This window comes from Macrobrachium rosenbergii, chromosome 43, assembly GCF_040412425.1.
Source record: "Macrobrachium rosenbergii isolate ZJJX-2024 chromosome 43, ASM4041242v1, whole genome shotgun sequence".
In the NCBI taxonomy this organism is placed as follows: Eukaryota; Metazoa; Arthropoda; class Malacostraca; order Decapoda; family Palaemonidae; genus Macrobrachium; species Macrobrachium rosenbergii.
In genome coordinates, this window is record NC_089783.1 from 29,211,226 (window position 1) to 29,239,124 (window position 27,899).

At 36.6% G+C, this 27,899-nt stretch overlaps 1 protein-coding gene across 3 annotated transcripts in view; it reads right to left on the minus strand.

The window, feature by feature from the left end:
- The window catches only part of LOC136828705 (hemicentin-1-like), a 195,694-nt gene that overhangs the window by 117,917 nt on the left and 49,878 nt on the right, over positions 1–27,899 (minus strand). For all 3 annotated transcript variants that reach the window (XM_067086838.1, XM_067086836.1, XM_067086837.1), the window contains exons 3-23: positions 26,994–27,229; positions 26,342–26,464; positions 24,908–25,069; positions 23,680–23,785; positions 23,175–23,312; positions 22,269–22,453; positions 21,524–21,596; positions 20,628–20,772; positions 19,739–19,860; positions 17,579–17,740; positions 16,809–16,931; positions 15,752–16,036; positions 14,458–14,543; positions 14,112–14,207; positions 13,448–13,595; positions 11,681–11,827; positions 10,987–11,082; positions 3,305–3,451; positions 1,985–2,113; positions 1,272–1,422; positions 530–657 (exon numbers count right to left, since the gene is read on the minus strand). In XM_067086838.1, the coding sequence (XP_066942939.1) occupies positions 530–657; positions 1,272–1,422; positions 1,985–2,113; positions 3,305–3,451; positions 10,987–11,082; positions 11,681–11,827; positions 13,448–13,595; positions 14,112–14,207; positions 14,458–14,543; positions 15,752–16,036; positions 16,809–16,931; positions 17,579–17,740; positions 19,739–19,860; positions 20,628–20,772; positions 21,524–21,596; positions 22,269–22,453; positions 23,175–23,312; positions 23,680–23,785; positions 24,908–25,069; positions 26,342–26,464; positions 26,994–27,229 (2,988 nt within the window). The remainder of the gene's footprint in view (positions 1–529; positions 658–1,271; positions 1,423–1,984; positions 2,114–3,304; positions 3,452–10,986; positions 11,083–11,680; positions 11,828–13,447; positions 13,596–14,111; positions 14,208–14,457; positions 14,544–15,751; positions 16,037–16,808; positions 16,932–17,578; positions 17,741–19,738; positions 19,861–20,627; positions 20,773–21,523; positions 21,597–22,268; positions 22,454–23,174; positions 23,313–23,679; positions 23,786–24,907; positions 25,070–26,341; positions 26,465–26,993; positions 27,230–27,899) is intronic.

The window sequence follows — 27,899 nt, forward strand, 5'->3', positions numbered from 1 at the left end:
TGAGATGTTTTCCTTCAAGTAATTGAAGTGAGCTCGAAACAGGGAAATGAAATAAATAGAAATATTTGAACTTTTATAATGTTAATGGAGTGATGCCCTTAGATTTTACCTCACACCTGTTTAACGAACTTTATCTGCTTTCTTTCATGATTGATAAGTTTATAAGGGATCACAGTTGCCTTTAGAGAAATCAGTCGTCTTGTATGTGTGATGAGGGTTCAGGTGTCTGGCTTTTGTGAGGTAACTATAATTGTTGAATAAATGGTAAGTTTGGTAATAAAATATCAAGCACTTAGATACCAGGTTTGATTTAAAGAACAGACACTGGACACTCCGGGGCCACCATATATAAATGGTGCACTAGACTCCGGGACAAACACTTAGATATCAGGTTTGATTTGAAGAACAGACACTGGACACTTCGTCACAATATATATATATATATATATATATATATATATATATATATATATATATATATATATATATATATATATATATATAATTAACACGCTACAAGCTAACCTACCGTGAATTTCCAACACAACCGGGATTTTCGCGGCTCCTGCAAGGTTAACAGCTGTACAGACGTAAGTTCCTGCATCCTCCTTTGTTAATCGGCGAATGACCAAGATACCGTCCGGTAAAATCCTCATTCTGTGTGGAAGACAGTAATGGGAGATGTATAACGTTTCTGTTGGTTAGAGAGAGAGAGAGAGAGAGAGAGAGAGAGAGAGAGAGAGAGAGAGAGAGAGAGAGAGAGAGAATTTTATGATTTTTGGGTTCATTATTTAAAAATTTTTATTGTATAATATTTATTTCAAATATTTTTCATTTCTGTGTTCTGTTATTTTTATTTATATTATTTTTGCTTTTAATGTTTTTATTTCTATTTTTACAACAGCAAAAACAAGTCGTAATTGGCTGGGTAATTCCTTTTAGCAGCAAGAAAAATACCGTCTAATTAGTTTAATCCCACGTAACTGTATCAAATACGAGATGAGGGCTGTAAATTTCTTAGACTTTGACGCAAACGCACGCATGGGCAGTTATAAAAGCGTAAATATCTAAGCTAAAATGATTCAAGTTAAAATCACCGGCCATCTCTGAAAGTATCAAGTCTGAATAATACAGAATGTTACTGTGTAAACAGTGGTACACTTTCTCGCAACCAGTTTCCCTCCTTGCACCCAGAGCTTTCCCCAGTTTCCCCAGTTTCACCAGTTTCATGCTCAGCTTCACCCAGCTCTTCAGTTTTATCAATTCCTTACCTTGTATTCGTATTGGAAATCGACTGTCCATTCTTCTGCCAGAAAAATGCTGGTCGAGGATTAGCTTTGACTGGGCACTTGAGTTTTGCGTTGTCTCCCTCGAGGGCAATCAATTTCTCTTCTAGGCGTTTCGACTTGGCTCGGGGTGGAACTAACGGAAAAATATGGGTATGTAAATTTCTCACTCATGGTTGGAAGAGCATTTATTGACCTGGAACTGACATTCTGGAACAATTTTCGCCTTTCCATGGAATGAAACCTTTGCAATGATGTCTTCCCTACAATTATTTTTCACAATAAACACTTCTTTTCGAACAATTATATATTAATAAATAATGACTGTGGTGGGAAACATTAAATCACAACAACCTCTGCTAATGAAGACTTGAAATTTAACATCGGAGAGAACATAGACGGACAAAAGGCATTCTACTAAGAAAAAGAAATGTGTTAAAACAATGTCTAACCTGCAAGCACACCAGCAAGTACAGCAGGTGATGGAAATACGCAATTTGTAGTCTTAAAAAAATACTCTTAACGAAAAATACACAGAAAATATATCATGAGCCATATTTTAACTTTGCTGGCCCCTCGTTTCCTTCAGAATCAGTATCCACTCTTATTTCACTCCCCTTTCTCTTTCCTCCTCCCCTCCGCCTCATTCAACAGAGTCGTTAGCCCTAGCATGAGGAGAGCCACTCATAAAAGCTTACTCATTATTGTGAGGTGAAGCGTCTGCGTCGAATTTCCTGCAACGTTAGTTGCAACACAGTCGTAATCACCCTCGTGCTTTGTTGCAACAGAGAAGATCTTGAGGGACCCGTCGGGTTTCACGATTGAACCTGAAAAGGAAAAAGAATATTAATAGAAACGAGGAAATCATTAAAGGGGAGGCTTATCAACCTACAGTCTCTCTCTTTCTCTCTCTCTCTCTCTCTCTCTCTCTCTCTCTGATACACACACACACACACACACGAACCGAGAAACATCGATACTGATCCCCGAACCGAACAAGGAAAGGCGTAGTCTGAGCACGTTCATTTAAAACCCAGTATGCTTCTTACAGGGTTATCCATTATATAAGGGAGTCTCTTCTAATAGTGAACGTCATTTAATATGATGAGCGCGCAGCAACATGAAATAATATTCAAGCATAATGTGCAACGGTGTTAATTAATGTTTTCAGGGAATATGAACATCTCCCTGTCAATTAAGTCAATGGTTTACATACATTTCGAATCACAAAAATGTATTTCTTTGGAAATCCTTGCGGATTCTGTCTGACCCCATAAATGAACTGTAAGATTGAAACGTTTAGGTCTGAAACAACTGTAGAAAACTACTGGTCGAAGATCAGAATCTAAATCTTATTACGCTGATGCTAGGATGGGAGATGGACACACCATACAATGTAAATAAAGTCTTAAACTAATTCTTTGGTATAAGTCTTATGACTCAACATATTACAATTGGTTGTATTTTCCCATGATGCCTTGGTACTCTTCTGTCAGAATTTCTGATGTAAACGAAGGGAATGACGGTCTGCTTGTATGATCCTATCCAAAATGGGTTAAATCAAGGTTCTGATTCTCAAAATCTTAGAAACCTTCAAAGCTACGTCGAACATGACACGCTTTAAGTTAATATTTAGATTGTATTCGAATAGAATTCTGAAAATGACAAGTGTTATGAATTCAAAACTATCAAAATTAAGTTTCAGGATTTAAGAACCTATTGTCATATATATCACAAACCATATTTGAAGAAAATCGAAGAAAAATTGAATTTTCTCGTATGGATCATTGTATATTCAAGATGGCTGCGTGCACGACAAAAATTACCTTTAAGATGGATGGCAGGCATCCATATCTTGAGAGGGGAACTCCATATTACCAAAGAAATGCCACCACGAAAAATGCCTGTGAAGTACTGAGGGTTTGCCCTTCGTCATTCTCTCTCTCTCTCTCTCTCTCTCTCTCTCTCTCTCTCTCTCTCTCTCTCTCTCTCTCTCTCTCTCTCTCTCTCTTCCTTACCTTTCTGAGTTGTGACTGGCTCTCCGTTGTGCATCCACAGTATATTAGGAATGGGATTACCCATGACCACAGTGCAAGGTAATGTGATTGGTGAATCTAATGTAGCCTTTATGTTGGGATCTGGAGGCGCTGCTATCAGCGGTGGCACTGAAATAAACAATGGCAATCGATATAAATGGTAAAGAACAACCTCCTCTCTGGGATATGAATCGCTGACCTGTGGTTTGTCGGACCAGCACCACACTCACTCAGCCACAGCTGCTTTTATCACCCATTTCCAGACAATACTGACGGTTTACGGTGCAACTGACGTAAATGTGACGAGAGATTACTGACAGTAATTATACAGTAGGATGTTTATACCAAGCAATGAACCTTAATGTACATACATATTATATATATATATATATATATATATATATATATATATATATATATATATATATATATGTATATATATATATATATATATATATATATATATATATATATATATATATATATATATACACACACACACACACACACACACACACACATATATATATATATATATATATATATATATATATATATACATATATATACACACATACTACCTGACCAACTCGATGCTGCCCGGGAAAACTCTATGTGACAACTGATAAACTCTCTCTCTCTCTCTCTCTCTCTCTCTCTCTCTCTCTCTCTCTCTCTCTCTCTCTCTCTCTCTCTCTCTCTTCCTTTCCTGTTAAGATAGTTACTTTAATTACATGGCCCAGCATTTCAACATTTTATATTTCACCCCTTCTCACCCCCATTCCTATCGGGGGTGAACTTGGACTTAAAGGGCATCAGGAGTATCACTATTCATCTCAGCGACCTCGAGAACATGAATTAGACGCTAATACATGTCATTTTTTAATTATATTTTTCACCCCTTCTCACCCCCCCTTCCTATCGGGGCTGAACTTGGACTTAAATGGCATCGGGAGTGTCACTATTCATCTCAGCGACCTCAAAAACAGTGGGTTAAAGGAGGAAAAACAGCTAATCCCAAAAAATTGTATATAGCACGAGTATAATGCCTGCCATGCTGTTATAATATTTGATGAAATAATAATAATAATAATAATAATAATAATAAAAATAATAATAATAATAATAATAATAATAATAATAATAATAATAATAATAATAATAATAATAATAATAATAATAATAATAAACTTCATTAAACAGAACGGCCTTTGAGTTTACGTTGCAATTTCTCAATCTCCCGAATGAGTTTCTTCGTAGCAGCAGGGAGATTAAGAAACTGCAATTTAAACTCTCTTGCATCCAGACGGGCATTATTTTTAATGAAACTTGTTTGAAGGATGGTTTTCTTTCTATATAATAATAATAATAATAATAATAATAATAATAATAATAATAATAATAATAATACCTCATAAAGGCAAGTTTTGATGATATATTGGTAAAATTTTACAGGAAACTGTTAAGTTTTTCGGAGATAACTATTGTCTTCTTTGAATACAGGAATTGTTTTAAGTACTTTGTAAGTGCCTGAAATACAGGAATTGTTTTAAGTACTTTGTAAGTGCCTGAAAAGTTTCCCAATCAAGAATTATCTTTGGCAGCAGGAACGGTCATCTGAGGACATCCCTATTTTTGAGTTTGTCTGGCTCAAGAAATGATTACTGTTGAAAACCTTTATGTCCGTTCTAAGTCTTTGTATAGTGGTGCTTCTGAAATGATTTATATAGACAGCTGTTTTGTTTTTAAGATGAAGATATGGCCATTAACCCGACATAGTAGGATATCAATAACATTGTTTCGATTATGAAAACGTTCAAGTTTTCTCTGCTTGGATATTTGTTTTTCCAAATTCTTACCAGTTTTTACATTTTACTGCATACACAAGGCGTAAAATCATTACTAGATTTTTAAACTCTGATTTTAAATAAGTTACTTTTCCGGGTGTGTTTGAAATTAATTTTGTAATTCTGTGTAATTACTATTTCATTCGTTTATTCATTTTGACGGCTGGTGGTTCAACCCTCATTCATGCCCTCATTCATATGCATTGTGGATATCTTCGTTCAAGATCATTCATTTTAGCCGATATCTCTTAATTTTTAATAGTAATACCTTATTTGAACGCTAACACATCATTTCGAATATAATTATTCATTGCTGGCGTTTATTTAATCAATTATACGTCTACTTTCAGTACTGACTCCTTTATTTATACAAACGATACTAATGTATTCATTCACAAGATATAATGGAGGTGGCTCAGCCAGCAGTTCAGTCATTCACTATGATGATGTTAATTTTATCACTTAATTGCTCTAATATGCAAAAATTGTTAACTAATTAAGTCTGATGGTGAGAAAGATTTCATTCATAGCAATGCCATTCATTCAGCAATTTAGTAATTCAAATGAGTTTCATGAACCTAATTCCTTTTATTATTCTAATAATGTCGATGGTATTGAGTAATTTACTGAGCTTTACACTATATATATATATATATATATATATATATATATATATATATATATATATATATATATATATATATATATATATATATATATATACACACACACACATATATATATATATATATATATATATATATTAAATGTTCAATGTGATTCATTTATTTTTCCTTGTATTAACACAATCAGTAATTCCTATGGGTGGCACTGACTCAAAGATAAATTATATCATTTATTTATTCATAAATTCATTCATATATTAACTGTGATGTTAAATGCACTGGATACATCGCTGTACATTACTGGAAGACTCGCTTCGTCATCAGCCTTAAAAGACAGGTTCGTTCACTCATGAGCTTTTTAGTTTCTGTTAAAGAAAACTATTGTGCCGACTTTGTCTGTCCGTCCGCACTAATTCTGTCCCCCCCCCCTCAGATCTTAAAAAACACTGTGGCTAGAGGGCTGCAAATTGGTATGTTGATCATCCACCCTCCAATCATCAAATATAAAAAATTTCAACCCTCTAGCCTCAACAGTTTTTATTTTATTTAAGGTTAAAGTTAGCCATGATCGTGCTTCTGGCAACGCAACAACACAGGCCCCCACGGCCGGCTGAGAGTTTCATGGGCCGCGGCTCATACGGCATTATACCGAGATCACCGAAAGATAGACTTATTTTCGGTGGCCTTGATTATACGCTGTGCTTCGGCGCATTTTTTACTTGTTTATTACAATTCATTATCTTATCCACTAATCTTAGAGATGCTTAATAATTCATCAATCCATTTCTTTGGCACAGATTCAAGCATTCTGAATTAGTGCTTTATTTTCATATCAGTAACACAAGGAATTGGTTTTTTTATTACTCATTTATATATATACTACTTATTATTGATGACACTGACTCACTGAATTATTTTGATAATGTTGGCGCTATTAATTTTTTAACAATGGTACCTTATTAATTCATATAACTGATATTTAAATTATATTCGTATATTCACTCATTTTTTTCTGAAGGTGCTGATTCATGTAGTCACATATTCATTGCCTGTGTTAGTGTTGACTCTTTCATTATTTCTGATGACGGTTAATTATTATTTAATTCATTCACTATCAAAGTGTTGATTTATAAATTCTCCCTAACAAAAAACGCCTTCGTTCGTTTTTCATTAAGTATTTTGGTAAATATTAAAAAGCTATTAACTCTTTTATACAGTCACTGGCGCCATTTCAGTTCCTCATTCATCTACATCAAATGTACCTACTCATTCATTATTAAACTTCTCTAATAAACCGTTTTTACCCGAGTAAATATCAAAGCGTCATAATTATAATTAACTACAACATTTTGAATCTGAATATGGTAGAAGCCTTCTTCGCACATAACTAACAAATATACTGGGACTGTTCTTTCATCTACTTATTGCAGTCCCTGTAGGTGGCATTAAAGGTGAAGATTTATAATCTTATGAGGGAGCCGAAATAATTACTCTTTCATTCATCCCATTTATTGAGTAACTTTTATTCCTCCATAATATCAAGTTCCTCATTGGGAGGGTGGGTACCGTTCTCAGTTAGCACTCTGCTGGCCCAGCGTTCGATTCTCCGACCGGCCAATGAAGAATTAGAGGAACTTATTTCTGGTGATAGAAATTCATTTCTCGCCATAATGTGGTTCGGATTCCACATTAAGCTGTAGGTCCCGTTGCTAGGTAACCAACTGGTTCTTAGCCACGTAAAATAAATCTAATCCTTCTGGCCAGCCCTAGGAGAGCTGTTAATCAGCTCAGTGGTCTGATTAATCTAAGGTGTACTTAACTTTTTCCTTAATATCAGCTTTTCACTTAAAGCTAACCTTTACAACATTAGCAATTTGTTTTATTTCTTCTTGTAATGATGCAGCTATAACATACACATTCGAATGCATTCTTACGAAGGTTTAATATTAATGCTAAGTTCACACATTCACGTATCAAGGCACGCATGCGCACGCACAGCCGAAATTGGTGAAACTTGCGCATACGCGAGAAAATAGGCCCCGCCCAACTGGATACGTGTCACGGGACGATGTGCGTGATGCATGCGTATTATAGTGCGCCGCAAATGTACGCACTGCGTAAGGGTGACGTGACGCTGACGAACAAGCGGCGGCGCAGGCAGAAGTAGTGCGTGGCAGAGCACGTAACACCAACGTACGTATATCGTATGTGTTACGTTCTGCGTAACTGAGTTACGCAAACGTCACGTTGGCCCCACGTACTGCGGGGGTTAAACCCCAGCTATATAAAGGCCGGCAGCTGCACATGTGAGCTAGTCAATGCCGTAATACCACAGCGACAAGACATACTACCAACGTGCTGAAGCAACATGGACAACATAGCTGAAATGCGTCAACTCATAGCTATAGCACGTACGGATAGACCAGAATTGTTGCCACGTGTCATTGAGTATGTGCACGTCATGTTATTGCTGGAGCTTGCAATGATTGCTGCAAAGCACTTAGGGCAGAAAAAAAGGCGCCCAAGGAGGGTGTGGGCGTGGCCGTACCTGCAGAAAAGGATGGAGCAAGGTCATTATGACAACCTGATGGCGGAGTTGTCAACCGAAGCCCCAGAGCTGTACAGAAATTTTACCCGGATTGACAAGGACCTCTTCAATGAAATTGTTGAACGGGTCACACCCCACATTCAGAAGAAAGTGACATTCTGGAGGAAACCCATTGAGCCAGGCCTACGTGTTGCTATCACCCTACGCTTCCTCGCTACAGGTGATTCATACAAGAGTCTGCAATATTTGTTCCGGGTAGCCCACAACACCATTAGTCTCATCGTACCAGAGACCTGCAGGGCCATTGTTGCTGCCTTCGGGGATGAGGAACTGCAGGTGCCACAAACACCTGAAGCGTGGCAGGAGGTTGCACGGGGTTTTGAGGAACGGTGGAACTTCCCACACGTAATTGGAGCTATAGATGGGAAGCACATTAGGCTCCGTAACCCTCCCAAGGGCAGTACGCATTACTTCAACTACAAGAAGTTCTACTCCATGGTATTACTTGCAGTTGCTGATGCTTCATACAAGTTCCTGTATGTCGACGTGGGAGCCATTGGGTCAGAGTCAGACGGTGGTGTATTTGCCCAGACCCGACTGGCAGAAATGCTGTTGCAAGAGGAAGCAAATCTTCCCCAACCGGATGCCCTGCCAGGTCAACCTAATGGATCTCCTGTGCCCTACTTCCTAGTTGGCGATGATGCCTTCCCCCTGAGGAATTACCTTATGAAGCCCTACCCCAAAAGAGGACTTAGCAAGGAGGAACGGATTTACAACTACAGGTTAAGTAGGGCACGCAGGACGGTGGAGAACGCCTTTGGGATTCTGGCAAACAGATTCCGAGTATTCCACACTGCAATATGCTTGAAGCCTGACCATATAGAGCCATTAGTGATGTCCGCATGTGTTCTGCACAATATGATCATAAGAAGAAATGCACGAAGACAAGAAGGAGATCAGGAGCACCCTGTCACACATGCTGTCATCCCTGGTAGCTGGAGGAGTGACCATGTCCTTAGGAGCAGCCCTTCCAACCGTGACCAGCAACACTGCAACGAGGATGCAAAGGAACAGCGTAACATGCTGAAGGAATACTTTTCATCGGCTGAAGGCTCCGTGCACTGGCAGGAGAACATGATTTAGTTACTCTCCTGCATACCTGATTGTTGTAATTACTTAAATGTCTGTTCCTGCATATATTTTGAACTTATTTAAAATTCAATAATGTATCAATTCAGGATTATTTTGCCCTGTGCATTTTTGTACTTCTGTTTGTTTTAGTTGATTTAATAAAAGATATTGCTCAAATCCATGATATATTACTCTCATCAATACTTGGTAATTGGGAAGAGGATAGAGCGGGACATGACTTTGCAAATGTATGTTTAATCAATATGAAATAAACATACATATAAATAAAAGAAAGAAGATGCAGTTATTTTGCCCTTTTTAATAATTTCTTAACATGGAATCTATTCTGATATGATAATTCAATCATTTTTGAAAGTACCTTCTCTTAACATTGTTTCTATTCTGTTCCTGTATTTATTTTGGACTTATTTAAAAATCAATAATGTATCAATTCAGGATTATTTTGCCCTGTGCATTTGTGTACTTCCGTTTATTTTGGTTGATTTAATAAAAGATATTGCTCAAATCCATGATATATTACTCTCATCAATACTTGGTAATGGGGACGAAGATAGAGCGGGACATGACCTGGAAGCGCGCCGCCTGTCCCTGTTATCCCAGGTCAAAGCGTTGCCACATCTCCGCAGTTGCAGGGGATGCGGCAGCGTTGCCGCGTCTACTCCCACGCCATTCTGACAGCCACGCAGTGCCCTGGGGCAGCGTGGGCCCCCAGGTAAGGGCGTGGCAGCTGCGCGGTCAACCCGCGGGTGGCGCCACGCTGTGCGGGTCGGGCCACGCTACCTGACACCTGACCTGGCCACCCACGCAGGGTTTTGAGCAGGTCGAAAGGTTCCTGCCCCCCGGCGCATGGCCAGGTGGTCCGTAACGGTCGCGCCGCATGCTGCCGCATTTACACAGTACTTACGGTACATTTACGTTGTATTTGCGTTGTGTTTACGTACTTTCTGGCTCCGCCCCGTTCGTGGCCGTGCGTGGGCATGCGTGCCTTGATACGTGAATGTGTGAACTTAGCATAAACCGTGCATTATTTAGTTGTCGTATGATGGATAAATCTTAGTTGATATTCCTTGAAAGGGGGAAGAGAGAAGACCGCACTGAACTATGTCTCCATTGTATAACGTTTATCTCTACAACAGAATTTATATGAGAATCTAAAAAATACAAATTAATAACGCGAAATCTAAAATGCATCTTACCAAAAAGTGACGAATGAGAAATAAATAAATGAATAAATCACAATTAATAATTTCGATAAGAAACTAAAATGTATCATAGATTAATGACAGGAAATCTAAAATACATCTTACCAAAAAGTGATGAATGAGAAATAAATAAATGAGGAAATAAAAATGAATAAGCAAAGAAATAAATAATTGGAACAAAACAACTAACTAGAATTTCAACCCCTTCCCAATTAGCCTGGCATTCGAACAGAGACCATCCAGGTACTCCGAATGTCATTAATGCACATAATGATGTTATGTAACTTACGTAATCCCGATACAGATAGTGTTGCGGGCATTTCCAGTTTGCCATACTGATTTTCCAGGGTGCACACATATGTGCCCTCGTCTTCCACTTGAATTGCTGTGAAGAAGAAGCATAGCACGTATCAGTGACGTCATTTAGTGGGATATTTATATATGTTGTTACACAGAATATTGAGTTATGTAAGGACGGTTATCTCTGCTGTAAGAATAGTATTATAACTTTTCAGTCAAAAGGCATAATTATATTATTCACGCACTATAATACTTTGCATCATTTATTCTAAAATTCAAATTTCCGGAGCGAAAAAATATTGTTTTTATTACAAGCTTATTACAGACTGATCTTACCTGCAAGCAATTATGTACTGCCAAGTTGCAAAGAAATAAAAGAAAGTCAGTTATATGTTAAACACTGCACACTCTTGAAAAAAATCTCAGGAATATTAGCATGCAACCCAAATCACAATTCCAAAATATAATAAGTAATGAACTGACACTGAAAACGAAGACACGAAGCTTCTCATAATCTAGCAGTAAACTTCATGATATCATTCCTTTATCTGTAAACTCACAAATCCATCGGACGAGTCCCTCCCCCCTAAATATCTAGACTGGAACTCAGTTGTCTAATAATAATAATAATAATAATAATAATAATAATAATAATAATAATAATAATAGTAAAGTATACCAACCTTTAACTCTGAGGTTACCATCTCTATCCATGCTGAAGTGAGGAGGCAGAGGATGGCCGTTTGATCTTCTCCAGATTATGGTGGGTTCAGGAACTCCTACTCCGTAGCAGGAGAGTCCTCCAGGAGTGCCGATTTCGACTACGGTGTCTGAAGATGCAAACAGCTTAGTAAATGGAACTGACCTCGACTTGGATAAGAGGTATATAATTTCTGGAACAGCTTATATGGCTTTGAAGACTCTTGAAGTTTTGAGAGTGGGAGAATTAGTTCAAGACAGAATAAAATCGATCGATAGTTTTCCTTTCAGTGAGTAGATCTGTATAGGGAAAATGCTCTTTTAATTGTTTACCATCTCTCTCTCTCTCTCTCTCTCTCTCTCTCTCTCTCTCTCTCTCTCTCTCTCTCTCTCTATCTCTCTTTGATTCGTTTTTCATATCTTCATTCAGTCTCAGAAGAAAACCTATCTCCATGTAGTGTACATGTTATATATTCGTATTTATATTTGTTGTATGCACGTATGTATATTATATGTTATTGATAGAAATATTCATGAATATTGCGTGAGCATATTCTTTACATCCCAACCCTGTTTCCTGCATTGATATATATATATATATATATATATATATATATGTATATATATATATATATATATATATATATATATATATATATATATATATATATATATATATATATACAGTATATATATATAATATATATATACAGGGTGTAACACGAGTTTATGCAAATATTTTGGGAAATGAAAGAAAAGTAATCTTGAGCAGAAAGCATTCTATAAACATATGCATTTTAAGACTTCGTTTGTCGGTCAGGGGAATAAAATAACCGATATCATTAGCGCTGCTGTCATGCGAAGGAGGTTGGTAACGGGAGGCCGGGGTTCGCTGGGATGGTGGGGGAGGGGGGGTGTTAAGTGAATAAGGAAATTGGACTGCTAATCTTTTAATTATGATTCTTTTTCTTACAAGTGATCTAATTTTAACAATTAGCTTACAGCGGTACTGTATGGCTTTATGCGTCAAGTAAGTAGTGTAAATGTTGCCTCGCAAACATTTATTTGTGATTGTTGAATTCTAGCGCGCTCTGTCCTGCCGCTCGTCACGGAACTGTTGGATCAGGAGTCATGCCTAGGCCTACGCCTATGTGTCTGATGAATAATTTTGATGTACAGGGAGAGCTTTAAAAATACATTTTAAATCTTTGATTTGGGGGGTCCAATGAATAGGCCTACCTTTGATGGAGGGGAGATTCAATTACGCTTACATTATTTTAAACCGGTGTCCTATGTATATCCACTGATAGGGATGGAGAGGGTTTCAATAATGCATACATTTTTTTGTTCAAAATCTAAATTATACAAAAGACTGGGAGATATTTAATTCACATCGGCCTAATCACTCCATCCTCGTTCTCTACCCACCCTCCCACATCTCAGGCCACTCCGACCTCCCGTTACCAACCTCCATCGCATGAAAGCAGCGCTGATAACGGTTATTTTAAAATCCCCTCACAGACAAAAGAAGCCTTAAAATGCATATGTTTACACAAAACAGAGTCAGATTGAGAAGGAGAATCGAGTAGGTTCTTGTTTTGCGTATATTTATAATATATGTTTACTCTTACGCCAATGTAGATTTCTGTCAATATAATCTTTGTTAAAACGAGTACATGGCAGCACTGATCAGTCGTTCTGGTAGAAAAACTGGAAATGCAGACATGAATACACAATAAAGCAAACCGTACCAGTCGGTTTCTGGACGACTGTTGGAGGTGATCCAACTCTGAGGACAACGTCAGCTTGATCAGTGCCAGCAGCATTAGAAGCCTGGCAAGTGTATTTTCCAGCATCACTCTCCTGGACTCCTAATATTTTCAGAGTGCCACCGGTTACCTATAAAAAGAAAATAAGCGAAAGGGGAATAAATCAATGATAGACTTTTCCAGCAGCAAGAGGGAATGTTGGAACATGCTTCATATGCTGCTGATAGGTGCTATGTCATACTTCCCTGAAATCCAAAGAATTGCACATTAATATTGAAAAAAGCGAATACCAAAATATGCCGATATTTATCAAAATACTCAAAAGACTTCTAAATTCGTTTATCTTCCCTGGACTTTGTGTAATTTTGATCAGTTTGAGAAATATACCTACATTTTGGAATTCATGTTATATGATATTACTGTGGAACTGTACGACGTACTTCGTATATATGTGGGAAGATTAAATTTGTTCCTATCCCGGTCCAAGCCTATTAAACATTTTGTTTGACAATTTTACATAAAATGAAAATTTAAAGTTTGAAGGCCAAATTCAAACATGAAAAAATATATAAAACTGTATAAAATCGAACATGTTACTATTCAAAAAAACTCCACTTCATAATAATGCAAAAAATGTCAACTCTACCTCTATAAATGACAGCTGTGCCACTTCATGAACATCGTCTTTTAACCACTTAACAGATGGCGTTGGCGTTCCCTCAATGCTGCACAATAGGGTTGCCTGTTAAATATACATACAGTTTTTGGATGGTGAAACGACTCTTCTGAAGCAAAGGAATATTTAATATGAAATAATTAACTAGGCTGGCAATGGGTTATCAAAAGTAACACCCTCCAGAATTTATATTACTTACTAATTCTGAAATTGCATATTGTACAGAATAGCAAACATCATTCGTCTGTGAAAAGTATGAACGAGCATCCATACAAATGAGAGAAACGTACCCAATGAGAAACATCACACATCTTACCGTATCTCCATTTCCAGCAAGCACTACCTCCTTTTCTACCGTCACGCGCGGGGCTTCCATGAATGCCAATATGGCATGTGCTTCTTCTGTTGGTTGGAAAATGTAAGGAATTACGTATGTTCGGTTGCCACAAGTTTGCTCATGCGAACCATAACCATAAAAGAAGAAAGTTTAACAGTATGCATTTCAAAAGAGGAAAATAATGAGCATAAATGGACCACTTATTTTCTCATTATCTATAAGGCCCCCGAGTGCATTTTCACATTGTAGGATCTAATGATTAGAGACAGAAAGTTCCCATCAACTTGTTGTACTAGGAAGAACCGAAAGAGCTAGAAATTATTTTTATTTAAGAATGGAATTGACGCGTTCATGAAAACCACGGATAGTAATTCAATTATCAATACTGGTCCATCCGACCTGGTTTCTTTCCAAGTTGGTGATATGGCTACCTGCAGAGTGGAGTGTCTATTAAGTAAGTAATAATGAGAAACAAATAATGAGTGATCGAAATCTGATTTTAAATGATCAGTTATAGCCTGTAAGTGCCACAGGTCATTGCCAGAAGTTCTGATCATTAAAACTCAGGCGTCTGAACTTTATAGCTTCAGTGTCTACCCACGACTTTTACCTTATCCAAAGAGTTTAAAAATATCTGTACGCAGAATACGCTATACCACGAACTGGTTGATATTTGTTTAAAAAATTACTAGACAGAGTATTACAATGAGTGGTAATGACAGGTGGGAAAATTCTCTCATTGGATGTAACAAAAGGTCACTTTTTAGCAGATTGTAAAAGTAAAAGGGTAATGTATATCCATTTTCTTGGGAAGATAAGTGGTGCCCAAAACATTACCAGGTAAAAAAGAAAGAAAAAGTTAAAAATTAAGTCGGTCAATTGTAGCTAGTAAAACGCATTTATTTATAAATTATGTTAAATGATAGCTCTTCGTTGGGCGAGTCGGTAGAGCTGTGGACTAGCACTCGCTAGGCCCGAGTTCGAGTCTCCGGCCGGCTGATGAAGTGTAAAGAGGAATTTATTTCTGGTGATAGAAATTCATTTCTCGCTATAATGTGGTTCGGATTCCACAATAAGCTGTAGGTCCCGTTGCTAAGTAACCAATTGGTTCTTAGCCAGGTAAAATAAGTCTAATCCTTCGGACCAGCCCTAGGAGAGCTGTTAATCAGCTCAGTGGGCTGGTAAAACTAAGGTATATCTAACTTTTAAGTTAAATGATGAAACCATACAAACACACACTGACACAGGTAAGCGCAAGCGCTCTCAGTCTCACCTACACCAGCTGAATTATATGCCTTGCAGGTGTATTGCCCAGCATCGTCAGGCTGTGCCCGGCTGATCTGAAGGACTTGGTCCCCTTCGTCAGCTGTCACACGACCAGGCATCCCCGTCAGTATGACGTCGCCCTTCCACCACTCGACCCGAGGCCTCGGGAATCCCCGGCTGATGCAGGAGATGCTGATTTCGTCTCCTGCCTTGAAGCGAGCGCGTTCGGGTACGACAGAAATCTCCGGAGGCGACTGGACGGAGACGTGGATTTCGCGGGCTCTTCTTCCACCTGACGCGATCAGGAATGGAGGTCATCAGGACCCAAAGGGTCAGCCGATAAAAATGATGCAAAGTAAATAAGATTTGCATTTGTAAAGAATCAAATATTTAGGTTAATTATGAGCGAAATTAATTGACTCGTTAACGACTGCAATAGCCCTTCAAAAATGCAAAACAATGTACATAATTAACCTAGAAACCTGACTGTTTATTCTACTTAGATAGTCACGCATTAATAATTGCACATTTTGATGTAGTCCTTTACCAAGAATCACTGACGGACAGGAAGCATAAAGATAACCAATTATTTAGTGACAAATTTAATTTTTTTATGAAATACTGCTCTGGTGTGGCTTTTAATCCTTTAAACTAAATGTTTTAAATAACACTAAATGCAATGATATCTTAAGAGGGGGATAATCTCTTTACTATGCGATGAAAAAATTCCTCGTAAATAAAAACTATTTAGTAAGTGTCGCCTGATCTATGCTGATATCAGATATAATCAGAAACACCAATTGTGGCAGCATATATATATATATATATATATATATATATATATATATATATATATATATATATATATATATATATATATATATATATGTGTGTGTGTGTGTGTATACAGGGTATCCTGTATAATATTATAATATGTATATATATACAGGGCATCCTGTACAATATATATATATATATATATATATATATATATATATATATATATATATATATATATATATATATATATATATATATATATATATAGGATACCCTCACTTTACCTTCGTTTGCAGCCGTGCAGCGAAACCATCCTTCATCCTCAGAGGAAACTTCTTCTATGAGAAGAGAATTGTTGGGCAGGGCTCGGTAACCTGTCATTCCCTCAATGTCGACAAATTCACCCGCTGTTAGAAATAAATGAGCCATTGAAAGGTCGTGACTTGGAATAATAAAGTCAGAACCATTGTTGAATACTTAGTCGATTTACTTCCACATCTTATGTTGTTAAGAAACTTTAACAGATTATTCTTATTTTGTTATATGTTTATGTATTCAGGGTTTTGTTCGATTAATTGCTTTGCCTATGTCTCCGGCAATTATTTATAGTTCTTTTTTATTCACTGAAGCATTACTAATATCTTACTTAATGAGCATTTCATTACTTTCATCTTTAATTACATTTTTGCTGTCAATGATTTATTAGTATGCTCTACCTTCCAGCTTAACCTGAAGGTGATATTTTTTTTGTAACAAAGACTACTTTTAAATGTGAGGGCAGTAATTCATTATTGTTAGCAACTAATCATTTGTAATCATTGCTGTCACTGAAATCATTACTGTCACTGTGACCTCACATTCTAATCTTTTCGTAATGACAGAGCCTGAAAAATCCTATGCAAAATTCAGTCACTAAAATAGCAAATAACATGATACCAATTACCATGAAAACAAGAAAAAAAAAGGCAAAACATCAAATTCCTTTACATTCGTACAGTTTGACCTAAGATAATCTTTAATGACCTGACATCCTCTCTTGCAGAGGACACCTTACTCGTTTCAATGCGTCCGAAGAAATCCTCCACCTGACCGTGGACGATGTAACGCGACCAAGTCAAATTAAAGGCCACTGTGGAAGTGACGTCACATGACAAGGCAGCTGGCCTCCCTGGAGCCAGAGACGCGTTGGCTGGAGCTGCTATTTGTGGGGGTGGCTCTGCGTAAGGAGGACAGAGAGAGACAGGCAGATTCAAGTGGGCGTAGAGGAGTGATGGGTTACTGGAATTGTACGGAGGGACTATTCCAAGTTGAAACTACAGTTGGAAATACCTTCTACCCGCGTTCTTGTGAAAGAATGTAATACCTACAAGGTTCTACAGGGCTCAACTTAGGTTCTAATTGTATTTGCCAAAAACTACAGTCGTATCGGCAGCTACAATCCATTTCAAATTTGTTCAACATAGTGCTTATCCTTACATTTTCATGCGATATGATATAATCTTAAATATTCTTAATTTTATTTCGTGATGATTAGTGATAAATAAATCAGTAACTAACTTATGCATTGTAGCTGCTTTGAGAATTATTTTCTAATAAACAGACTTGATTACATTTGAAAATTTTGCTATTTTCCTGAAAGTTATGGCTTCTACAATTACAGTTCATGATAAAACGTTTAGTTGCCTTACATCTACAATTTGGGAATTGTCTGATATATCATCCACCGTCAAAGTGTACTGATACTACTTCATTACTGAGACTAAACAGACCTTGAAGTGATTAAAGCATATGTAACCAATGGAAAAGCCTACCCACTCATAATGCATTTTTCATAGAAAAGAACGAACGTGAAATAACAGCATGCGAGGACAGATTTTCTAAGTGTAACAATAAGTTATAGGAGAAAAAAGTTCATCAGCAAAGGATATTGTGTCATTGGCTCACGAATAAGGGCAAAGCTGATAAAGACCAAATTAACGCGGATCTAGAGTAAGGAGAAATTAGAATAATTAGGCTGACAAACAAACAAAAAATCCGAGAAATGAGAAATAAAAAAAGAGAGAAGTGAAAAGCAAATGGGCTGTAAGGTGAATGATGTGAAAAGATGACTGCATAAAATTATCTTCATCAAGACAAAACATCTGGTAAGAAAACGCTTACATTGGGAAAGACAAGAGAAAAATGTAAAGTTATGGTTTCTTTACAACAAATAGTTTCTTAGGAATACTCCTATGCAGTTACAGATATTCTAAGAATATTGAATTACAGTTAAAAGGCCTGCAAATATGTACTTGCGTGCGTAAAAACTTTCAAACGTATCTTAATAGTCTGTACATGTCGTTTGTTCATCCATATTTAACAAATATGTTTTCAAAGTATATTGCAACTGGCGCCCAACCACCTATATTTCTAAAGATCTTTTGTCGAAAATAATACCAAATAATTGCTTCTTTTTTAGTCACATATTGCCTGTAAAATTTCATCTAAAAGTGTAATTCTCTTATCTTTACTCTATTTTATCAATTATCTCTTGCAATTACTCCTTTGAACTAGGAAGTGTCTTACAAACGGATTTTGAACAAAAAAAAAAAGATTTTTCGTTATTCGAAAGTATTCTGAAAATATTAATTTCCAGTTTCAGTTACTCTACAAGCTGCTATTTGAACATCTGGCTCCTATATGATTGATCCTTTTCGGCCGTAAATGACCTCCATATCCATGTGCCATTATAAATATCGTAAATGCTTATTTAGTAATCCCAAAATACTCGTTTGATGTAAAAAATATGTCACTTTTTTCGTGTTTGCCTCATAAATACTCTGCGAATACTCTCTTTTGATTTTGAATATTCTACAAAATATATGCTTCCACTGCCCGACATAATTTTATAAAAAAAAAAATTCAAGTGCCAAGCATTGACATAATAATAAATCATGAAAAAAAGAGATGAAAAAGTCTTCGAATATTAAGAAAATAGTCACAGATAACTGACAGAAACGCCAAAATAAAAAGAAACAAAAAAGCAGACGAAAATACAAAAATCAGTCAAGAGCATAGACACCACATGACATGCACACAAACAAACAAAGGATACCTGTGCAAGCAAACAAGCAAAGGATGACGAAGCTGATTCTCAGTCCAAAGAGCCTGGGTGATTTGGGCCACAGTAAATAAAAAGAGAGAAAAAGCACCTGAGGTTAACGAGGCCATTTACCTTTCATATCGAGGAAAATTGTAGAGGAAGCACTTCCGGCTACATTCCTGGCGACGCACGTATACCGTCCTTCATCGTCTCGACGCGGAGATTCGACTGTGTATTCGACTTCCGCTGATTGGCTGGAGGAAGATCAAGATTCCATATATATAGATATATATATATATATATATATATATATATATATATATATATATATATATATATATATATATATATATATATATATATATATACTGTATATTCTTCTTCTTTTAACGTGCTTTTTCCCATTTGTATGGGGTGAGCACGATGCCTTCTATAATATATATATATATATATATATATATATATATATATATATATATATATATATATATATATATATATATATATATATATATATATATATTTATATACATATATATATATGCATATATACCTTTTTTATAGTTTTCATTCCGTCTCCTTTACCTTTAGTTTTATATGCATATACACATTATACTCACAAGCACATACACACACACACATATATATGTGTGTGTGTGCTTGTGAATGTAATGTGTATGTGCGTATACAACTAAAGGTAAAGCGAGACGGAATTAAAGACTATAAGAAAGGTAGTAAGAAGATCCATAATCATTGAATGGAAACAAGAGAACTCGAGATAAAAGCCACAGAAACATGAAGCAAATACGTCTGAATACATCTGCACATGACATCCATCAATTACCCAAGAGAAGAAGACTCGAAAAATAACCACAAAATGATGAAAGGAAGCCTGGAAGAGCGACGAAAAAAAAAAAAAATTGGAGATCCTGATGGAAATCAAGACGAAGAAATCGAGAAAAAGATTCGCAATGTGAACTTCAAAAGACGCGAGAAGGAATCTCCTCAGGCTTCGACTCACGGGAAATTCTCTTCGGGCGTGAGTTCGACGCCGTCCTTTTGCCAGGAGACACTGAAGGGAACGAGGGTCTGGACGTGACAGGAGATCCTCACGGGGCTGTCGAAATAACCGTGAACTTGGGTCAGCGACGTCACCTCGGGAGGAACTGTCCGGGAGAGGCAAAGGTAACAAATGTATTTCTAAAAAAAAAAAAAAAAAAAAAAAGGATCTCTTTTAACAAGATGATGCAATGAATTAAGCATCCCATTCGTGCATTTTCTATAATATGCCATTCTGAGCTGAATCGAGAACCTAATGATACCTAGGAAGAAACGGCTAGAGAATTAAAAAGTTAATGATATACTTTAGTGTAAAATAACTTCTACCGTATATTCAAAGTTGCATGAATGATTTTCAGTTAAATTTGGAGAGAAAAGCGCTGCAGGATTACAAAAGTAAGCTGATGCTTCTTCGTATACAATTCGTTCCTTGTAAGTTCATAGACATGAAACAGGACAATATGAATAAATCATGCATCATCTGAAGGTGATTCATTGATGAAATACTGACTGGGGTATATTAAAATTAACGGGCGCTTTAGAGTATAATTCAAGGCCTAAAAAAATTCTTAATAATTTTTCCCGGAAAATTGATAAATTTCAAATTTATACAAAAAAAGGGGGTTACGTTTACACTAACCAATCAGCTTTACAATTTACAAGGCAAATATGTCATCAAAGAACTTGAATCTGTCATATAGATTTTACGACTAAATTTCATAATCTAAAATCAATGGTAAACCTTCCTCTTAAGACAAACTTCAATAAAAATTCTTTTGAAGTAACTCAAATATTTCTATCAGAAAGAACTATGCAAAATATACAACAGTATATACGTTCTGATGCCCTCATACTTACATGGTAACTGAGAGGTAACAGCAATAGGAGATATCCTCTCAAACTGGTAACCGCTGCGGTCTCTTCCAAAAATCTGCAACATGTGAAATAAAAAAAAACTGAATTCGAAAATTTTACATTAAAACCAAAACACTTAACACAGAAATGGACCTGTCACTTGAAAGACAAGCCATTTGGACACAGCGCATTCTGTTATGTCCCTCTTGGACACAGCACTTTTTGACATACCTCTTCCGGACATAACAATTTGGGAAAAGTCCTTTTATTTATATCATTTATGGGCATAACCCTTTTGAACACAACACTTCTAGTTAAAACCTTTGTTGATTTATCACTTGTAGACAACCTTTAGACAACCTTTTCGGAAATGACCTTTAAACCAATCTGTGAAACACAATACACTTGCTGGTAGATACAATGCCTACACAGACGTTAGATTTTAATAATGCTGCCTAATGATTTATATCCATAGCATTTGTAATGTGTGGGTTCACAGTACTCCATACTATAATAAAATTTCCAAGAACCAATAATACTGAATATCGTTGTAATCTAATTTGGTTTTCCACTAAATCTGATCATCAGAACTATTTTCGTCAAATTACTGTAACCTGAAACGAGGATTCCACAAGGAAAATTTTTTGAAATGCTAAATTTAAAAGTTTATAGCGTGGGAAAATGTCACTAAAAACCAATAAATAAACTAAAATTCTAGGCAAACCGTAAAAGATTAACAAACACTAACCTTGATGTGGAAGGACTCTTCAGGAGCGACGAAGGATGTCCCGTTGAAAATATGCTCAGGTCCGGGTAAACGTGTCAAGGGCAGGTCATGCAGGATCTTGCCGTCCAGGGATATCATCTGAATGCGATACAGGTCTCCGAATTCTGTTGTATCACCTGGCTTTACCACCACGTACGATGTCCCTCCTGAGATGGAATGAATAATGTACTATTATTGATATATTGTACTATTATTGTTTTCATCACTGATAAAAACAAAAATCCACTCATCTACTGGGGAACATTTCTAGGTGAATTATTATTATTATTATTATTATTATTATTATTATTATTATTATTATTATTATTATTATTATTATTATTATTAAAAAATACTCACAGTAGCATGAGTCTTAAAATGGAGAAACAAATCCACTGTTATGTATATGTACATATGTTCTATCTTTAAATATATGTACATACACATAACTGTGGATTTGTTTCTCCATTATTATTATTATTATTATTATTATTATTATTATTATTATTATTATTATTATTATTATTATTATTATTATTATTAAATTCTTGGAGAAACAAGCTGCATATAAAAACATAAGCAAAACAGAAAATTGAGTTTCTTGATGGATATAATTTATATTGAGAAATGTGAACAAATATTTAATTCAGCCTGTCTGTCCCTCCTGGGCTCACGCTCATACATATGCAAGCAATACCACGCACAACTGCCTTTCATTTTCGCATATGCATATGCAAAAGCATGAATACATATTCCCAAATATTATTCTTGAACAAAGGTTTATGATGCCTAGGTAATCAAATGTAATAGAATTTTTTGCAGAAAAGCTTACAAAATATCCTATAAAATTTACTTCACAGTTATAGAGATGAATCCCCAAATTAATACCTTTCATTGGCCTATGATAGGTTTCCTTGAAATTCGTAGTAGGCTCCAGTGAGAATCCATGTTCGAAATTGATGGAGGACAGACCAGTCGCCCTGACAGTGTACTTGCTATCGCTCCCCACAGATATGTTGTAGCGACCTGGAATGATTGGGAAGAAAGTAATTTTTGAATAAAATTTATTTACATGACAGTAAAAATGTTTATTATAAAAATAATTACTTCAGACAACCGCAAACAAGAAGTATTTAAGGGAAGAAAGAGAGATTATATTTTTGAATACATGAAAGATCCTGGAATGATTGGGAAGAAAGTAATTTTTGAATACAATTACATCACAGTAAAAATGTTTATTATAAAAATAATTACTTCAAACAACAGCAAACGAGACACATTTAAGGGAAAAACGATAGATTATATTTCTGAACACATGAAAGATACAGAAAAAAAAAGGAGGGTCATGCGTGATCTATTAAGGCAGGTAAACAAAAAGGGAAGGTACACTTACCTGGCGCAGGTTCTTTGACGCCCACGATTTTGACATTTTCAAGGTCGAGTAGATCTTCGACGCGATCCTCCTGTTTCGTTACGTCCTCTCCCAGGGGATCGACAATCTGTAAGAGAAGTAGATGAACCGATATACTTTTACGACTTTCAGAAATTTCAGGAGGTACGATTGGAAAAGTGGATGATAATCGCGGCGGAAGGGAGAATGGATCATACCTACTCGCTTTCTCTTTTATACAATTAAAAATGTTGCCATTTTCCCCTTCTCATTTCATAAACAACTTTTCCCTTTCTTTGCTAATGGTAGTTTTGTAAATTAGAATACCTCGCTGAACAAAATGTAACGAAGCTAATTCAAAATCTGATAACGGAAAATAGAAATGTAGAGAGATTAGAATGGATTTTTCTTTTAATAGAACTAAAGTCTAACCCCTTTCGAGCCTCGGCTTGCCAGATGCTGTTTTCCAACTATTAACCAAGCTCTTGCTCTGGTAGAACTGTCTCTAGACTACCTGAGAGGTTTGGTGTTTTAAATATTCGCTGGTGAACATCAGAATTGGACCTGAAATTCAACCTAAAATTGAACATCTCATGGACTGCCTCAACAGCTAGTGTCTCATAATCCAATTTTTCCGTATTTTGACTAATCAAACTATGCACTCCTTCAAAATGCTTAATTAAATTTATCGACACTCTTATTTACCTAAAGTTCTGATATTTTCCTTCGACGTAGCAATTTCCAGTATCACGACCTATTTGAAGTTATTCTCCGGTTCTCAGTGAATTCTTTAGTCCCTAATAACATATCTAAACAGACACAACAGTGAACTACGTAGTACAGCTATACAGTATAAGGCAGTATAAGCCTCAAGCAGTTTCTCGTCATACGTGCATTGTCTGCACCTCAGCCGATCGAGTATTTTGTCTGTACTCTCTGAATTTGTTTTCCTTAATCTAATGAAATATTTATTTTCTGGTTCTGCTTGAATTCTGTCCCTCAGCCGGGCTAAATGTTTCGTTTCTGAAACTCAGTGAACTCAGTACCTAAATGATGCTGAATTAAGTTTTTAAACCCAACTGTCCCTTTACCTCCATGAGTTCTGTATTCCCCAACTTCACTGAATATTTCGTTCTTGAACACTCTGAATTGTATGTTCCCCAACTCGGCTGAACATTTGGTCTCTGAACTCTTCCCAAAATTCGGATGAATATCTAGTCTCTGTACCCACCTGGATTTTCGGTCTCTCTCCCGAAACTGAGACGGTGAACTCCTTAATGGTCTGATCGACCAAAAGGGGAAGGGACTCCTCTCCAGGTCCATCGCTCTCACGGTCTAGAGAAAGAAGATTGACTTTCCGGCTCGCGAGAGATAACTGCACGAAGTTCAGCACCTAAAGTGGAAGGATGAGAAGATGTTAGGTGTTCACGGGCCTTTGCGCAGAAGGGCCTAGATGAGGAACCAGTGTGAGCGTGTTCATATCTTTTTTATGAATCTAATTTGCCTCTGTTGTCTGAACAATGAATCATGCACGTAGTTCTAATCCACTGTAATGAGTCAGCAAGTTGGTTAGTGATAAAGAAAAAAAAATAAATACGAAAGACATAGGCAACGCACGTGTGGTAGATTTTCGTCAAAATTTGTATCATCTTATCATAACTGAAAAGGGAGGATTTCGCCCAAATAATCCTCACCTCTCCTGGGTGATACCATTCACAGAATATTCATAAGGATTTACTCTCTCTCTCTCTCTGTGTGTGTGTGTGTGTATGTGGTTTATAAACAACTGCAATTTCACTTTTTTTATATGTAGTATGCAAAATGTGATTTAACAATTCTTTACCTTAGAACCCCCTTTCAGTGATCAAATCATTTATGTTGTATTTTGGTAATTTTCTAAATTTAATGGAACAATAACCACAAATTCTCTTTATTACTAATCACAAAAAACCGAGAAAATTGTCATCTTGATGAAAAATGTCTGAAAATTTCAGTAAAGTGACCGCGGAAATGATCGACGTACAGAAAATAAAACAAAACTATGATTACTGATGCAACTATGCCATTAAAACTAAGAAAATGACAAAGGTAATAAGCCTCAGGAAAAATTCAGAAAATGCACGATAAAACAGGTGATTATAGTCAAATTGGAAGGTAAAATGAACTGAAGGAAGCTAAAACATGGAGACGTTTGAAAAGTGAATGGAAAAAGGGTCACCTCTACCTTACAATTTGAAAAGGTAATGCAAAAAGAAGTATCCTGACTGAAGGATATACAGTCTTCCCTTTACTTTTTATTTTAAGGGTGTACAAGTTTTATCCCTGTCTTCAATGAATATAAGCCTCTCTTTTTATTTTCAAAGGAGGTACCTACACTACTGGTATCCATGAAAGAAATATTATGATTGTCTTTGTTTTAAAGATGCTATGATTTTTTTTTAATTTATAGGGAATTAAATATTTCCTAATCAAAGGGATACAAGTTTTCTCTTACCCTTAAATTCATTACAGACTTTACCTATAAATCTAAAAGCGATACAAGTTTTCCTTTATCTTTATTAAGGATGCGAGCTGCCAACTTTTCCCACAAATTCAAATAGATTAAGCCTTCTGTGGGGAACATAATTTCTTTCCTCAATTTTCACCTCTCTGAAATGAGACTTACCTCTTTGACATCTGTTTTATTCAGGTGGAATATTTGACCTGAGGATGTGGATGCAATGGCCTCAAATGCCTTGTATCCCGGCTGGGAGTGGTTGCCACAATCGCCTGTCATCACAAACACAACCTGTGGACATTTGTGAAAGATTTTTTTATGTTATTCTGATCGTAAGGTTTTTGACCTCTCACGATATGTCTGTGGGTTCTCTTCATACACACACACACACACACACACACACACACACACACACACACACATATATATATATATATGTGAGTGTGTGTGTGTTTGTTTGTGTGTCTGCATTTGTGTATATGTGTGTTCATGCACACGCACGTGCGCCCAGAGATGATCTGCTTTGACAACGTACAATAGTTTGTGGGGGGCGAATCAATTATTTTGTCATCATTCATTTCAGCGGGTATAATTTCATTCTTTATTTCTGATACAGGGGAAAAGAAGTGCAAATGAAATCATTAAAACGTATTTGACTCCTGCATTTCATTTCAAGGAATTAATCAGAAACGTTGCAGTATAATGAATAAGAACTAAACAAATTAATTAAAAATTAATTCTACTAAATCCATAACGAGCAACATTTTAGCTAATACTTGATATTCCAGGGAGGAAATTACATCTCAGATCGACAAATCACCTGCGACTGTTTCTTCTGTATGAGCCTCAGAACTTCGTCCACCCTGTAGTAATCTTTAGCGTGGGCGTCCGTAAACACGTACAGGTAAGATGACGGCAAACTGTTCTCCAGGGCGATCTTGATAGCCTGCACAGCCATTTCTGGACAGTCTCCTCCGCTGTTGATGTATGGTCTCAGGTCCAGTAGCGACTGCTGGAATTCTCTCGGGTCTGATGTTATGGTCAACGGGCCAACCTCTGTACCAAAGGGAGAATCAGGGATGATTATCATTCAAACGTCTGTTACTGGAAGGGTTACCATTTCAACATTCATTTTTATAAGATGTGTTAGAATCCAGTCTGATCTGTCGTGTGGTCAACGGGGCGACCTCTGTTTGAAGGGAGGCATAAGGATGATTATCATTCAAGCGTCTGTTACTGGAAGAGTTACCATGCCAACATGTATTTTTAGAAGACAACTGTTGGAATTCTGTCTGGTCTGTCCTATGGTCAACGGTCCGACCTCTGTATCAGAGGGAGAATCAGGGATGATTATCACTGAAACATCTATTACTAGAAGAGTTACCATTTCAACATTTATTTTTAGGAGGTATGTGTTAGAATTCTGTCTGGTCTATTGTCAAGGTCAACGGCCCGACCTATGTTTACAAGGGAGAATCGGGGATGATTATCATTCAAACATCTGTTACTGGAAGAGTTAACATATTAACATTTATTGTTTAAAGACAGCTGTTGGAATTCTGACTGGTCTGTTGCTAAGGTTAGAGGGCCAACATCTGCTTTAAGGGGAGAATCAGAGATGGTTATCATTCAGACACCTGTTGTAAGAAGAAATATCAGATAAGTATCGGCTGGGAGATGGCACCTGCTGGAATTGTCTTTCTGTTGGCCGTGGAGGCTAATGGGC